General features: G+C 28.8%; 1 protein-coding gene across 1 annotated transcript in view; it reads left to right on the top strand.

Annotated features, from left to right (window-relative positions):
* The window catches only part of LOC107671459 (CUB and sushi domain-containing protein 3-like), a 292,685-nt gene that overhangs the window by 166,652 nt on the left and 122,436 nt on the right, over window positions 1-3,597 (top strand). The window contains exon 32 of the mRNA XM_016464380.1: window positions 3,293-3,406. Within this exon, the coding sequence (XP_016319866.1) occupies window positions 3,293-3,406 (114 nt within the window). The remainder of the gene's footprint in view (window positions 1-3,292; window positions 3,407-3,597) is intronic.

Raw genomic sequence — 3,597 nt, 5'->3', positions numbered from 1 at the left:
TATCATTTATTCATGAGATGATTTCATGATCCTTTAGGAATTATTTGCTGATTTGATTCTCAAGAAACTTTTCTTATTATAATCAATGTTGAACATATATTCAAATGGAGAACAGTGATTTTCAGTTGTAACAATATTTCATAATAATAATGATTTTACTGCATTTTTATTAAATAAATGCAGCCTTGATGAGCAGAAGAAAATATTGAACATTAAGTATTCCAAGCTTTTTATAAGAAGTAAAATATATTTAAGTATATCATTTTATTATTACCTAAATGTGTCTTGATTTTGTTATTTTTACAGGAAAAACTTTAAGAAAATAATGTTTTGTAATGATTTTTTTTTATCAAGTAATAGAAAGTTGCACTATAAAAAATTTTTTTTTTTACTTGTATTTTGAATTTTGCATTTCTTTTTGGGTTGTCAGTCAAATTAATGGATAATGTCCCGATACTGAGCTGCCAGTACTTTTTCCTGTTATTTTACAGTTTTTTTTTTTTTACAGTGTACAGTCTTTTGTGTGAGTTGACTGCTGATATTTTCTTTACCTCCCCAGGTTAACTTCATGTATTGCTGAAATTGACTTAATATGTGCTGCTGCTTTAAAAGCGAAACAAATGTGCGACTACCGTACCTCGTCCAATTACAGGAAATATATTTCTTTCAAATGCCTGAAAGTAAAAAGAGCGAGTAAGTTTGATTGTGAATTATTCATAGAAAATCACAAACATATGGCGCTGTTTTTCTCACCTTGTGCTCTGGCGTTCTATAGTGTTTTTATCATCTGTCTAATGTACGGCGATTGCCTGAAGGCAGACTCTGTTGTGAGGCCCTCGGCCGAACCAGATTTACTTACTCTCTTTAGAGTTTGAGTATCGACTCCTCTACTGTTTTATAGCTTTGTTTAGAGTTGCAATATTAATTTATTGCATTTCCCTGCAGAAGTCTGAATCTCTTGTTAGGGCTTTTGTGCTGTGACTTCGGTAGAGTTGGTTACTGCTAAATTCAATAAGTGATGATTGTGTTGGGAGCACTGCTATAAGGGGGGACAGAAATATGAGCTATATTGTTGAAGGTGTCATATACTGGAAGTTTTATTAGCTCTAGGACTACTTACCCGAGGTCCCTTTGAAAGCCAAGGGAGAATGCCATTTCTGTTATGCCTTCTACCCATAGAAGAACCATCACAAATAAGATGTCTGATATATCAATTGCATTTCTGAATGAATAGTATTATCATATAAATTAATTGTAATAAAATGTATATTATTTTATTGTGAAGAATAAAAATCTATGTATTGTTAATAAATTAGTTTATTTTATTGCTTGTTATTATTTTATAATAATAGAAATACTACTTCTCCAAATAAATAAATAAATAAATAAATATACATTTCAAAATACTAACTTCTCATTGTGGCATAATTAGCAATGCCTGCAATACTGCCTTAAAAAATGACTGATATTTTAAAATTACTTTATTGGGAAGAATAAAAATTAGTGCATTATTAATTAATTATATTTATCTATATTTTGTTTATTTATTTTATTTTAAAATAACAGAAATGCTAATGATGAAATAAGCAATTAAATCATATTACACTACTAACTTCTCACAGTGGTATAACCGTTAGTTAGACAGATACAACTCTGATATTTGAACCTTATTTTAATTATTAATTATTAATTATTTTCTTATTTTATTAGTTCATTATTTTATTGGGAAGCATAAATATCGGTGCATTGTTATTAAATTGATTTAACTGGTTATTTAAATTATTTAAAAAATAATATAAATACTACTACTACAAATAAACCATATTATAAAAGATGACTGATATTTTATTGAAGTATATTTTATTTTATGTAAGTCTATTTTATTCACACACACACACACACACACACACACATTAGTTTATTTTATTGCTTGTTATTATTTTATAATAATAGAAATACTACTTCTCCAAATAAATAAATAAATAAATAAATATACATTTCAAAATACTAACTTCTCATTGTGGCATAATTAGCAATGCCTGCAATACTGCCTTAAAAAATGACTGATATTTTAAAATTACTTTATTGGGAAGAATAAAAATTAGTGCATTATTAATTAATTATATTTATCTATATTTTGTTTATTTATTTTATTTTAAAATAACAGAAATGCTAATGATGAAATAAGCAATTAAATCATATTACACTACTAACTTCTCACAGTGGTATAACCGTTAGTTAGACAGATACAACTCTGATATTTGAACCTTATTTTAATTATTAATTATTAATTATTTTCTTATTTTATTAGTTCATTATTTTATTGGGAAGCATAAATATCGGTGCATTGTTATTAAATTGATTTAACTGGTTATTTAAATTATTTAAAAAATAATATAAATACTACTACTACAAATAAATCATATTATAAAAGATGACTGATATTTTATTGAAGTATATTTTATTTTATGTAAGTCTATTTTATTCACACACACACACACACACATAACTACTTCTAACTACTACTTCTAACATTCTAACTACTAACATTAGTTAGTATTTTTAAAAGTATTTTATTGGTAAGAATAAAAATTGGTGCATCATTTATTAAATGTATTTATTAACTTTCTTTATATTTATATTATCTATTTTTATGAATAAATAAATACACATACACAAACAAATAGGCAGAGATCTCCTTATGAACTTAAATATGTATCATAAAACTCTTTCATAAACAAATGACCTATCCACCTTCATCTATTACTGCATGTCAACAGTTAAAGGATAAGTTTGCCGATTTTCCACCAGCACTGTATTGTTGCAGCGTCAGTAATATAAGTAAATTAACAGATTTTTTTTTGTTTTTTTTTTGCCACAGCCTTTTTTCTCTCATTCGTGTAGCACTGATTTAAAAAAAATAAAAGAAATTGTGTTTCTCTTGCATAAACTTTTATTAAGCCCTCATCTTGCCAGTGGTGACTTACCACTTACCACTTAAACTCATTTTGTCTACATCTATTATAAAGTAAATAAGGCCATGTTTGATTCATGCTGACTCGACTTCATTCTATTCATTCTACATCTCAGCATAAAAATCTTCCTTTGGGAGGGATGCCAACTGATAAAAAATAATTTGTAGAGACACTGACCTGCAAAGATATAAATACACTGTAATCAGGTCTTATATACTAAAGCAAATGAATTACGGCCAGTAAACAACAGTGGATGTTTTTCGTTTTTAAGAAAGTTCTTGTTTATAAGAAGTTCTTTCCTTTGTTTCTCACTACAGTTCTCTTCGGCCAGTTTATGTTCTTCCAGACGACCCCTAATGATATGCTTGAGATCTTTGACGGGCCCTCGACAGAGTCTCCGCTCCTCACCTCTGCCCACGGCTCTCACTCTGGTAAAAGGCTTTGTTTACCGTCACCACGTGAGACCAACTAAAGGCACGTCTGCTGAGACGAGATGACATTGAACTACACGAAGGACTGTCACAGTCAGATCTCATTCCCAAAACGGCTCTGCTGCACTGAATGTTGTGTTGTTGTTAATGGGCTTCTGACATGCAGTTGGAACGTAACGTAACGTAACATA

The sequence above is a fragment of the Sinocyclocheilus anshuiensis genome, unplaced genomic scaffold (genome assembly GCF_001515605.1).
Source record: "Sinocyclocheilus anshuiensis isolate Anshui unplaced genomic scaffold, SAMN03320099.WGS_v1.1 scaffold552, whole genome shotgun sequence".
NCBI classification, from domain to species: Eukaryota; Metazoa; Chordata; class Actinopteri; order Cypriniformes; family Cyprinidae; genus Sinocyclocheilus; species Sinocyclocheilus anshuiensis.
Note: the sequence above shows the minus strand (reverse complement) of the source record. Positions and strands in the feature narration are given on the sequence as shown.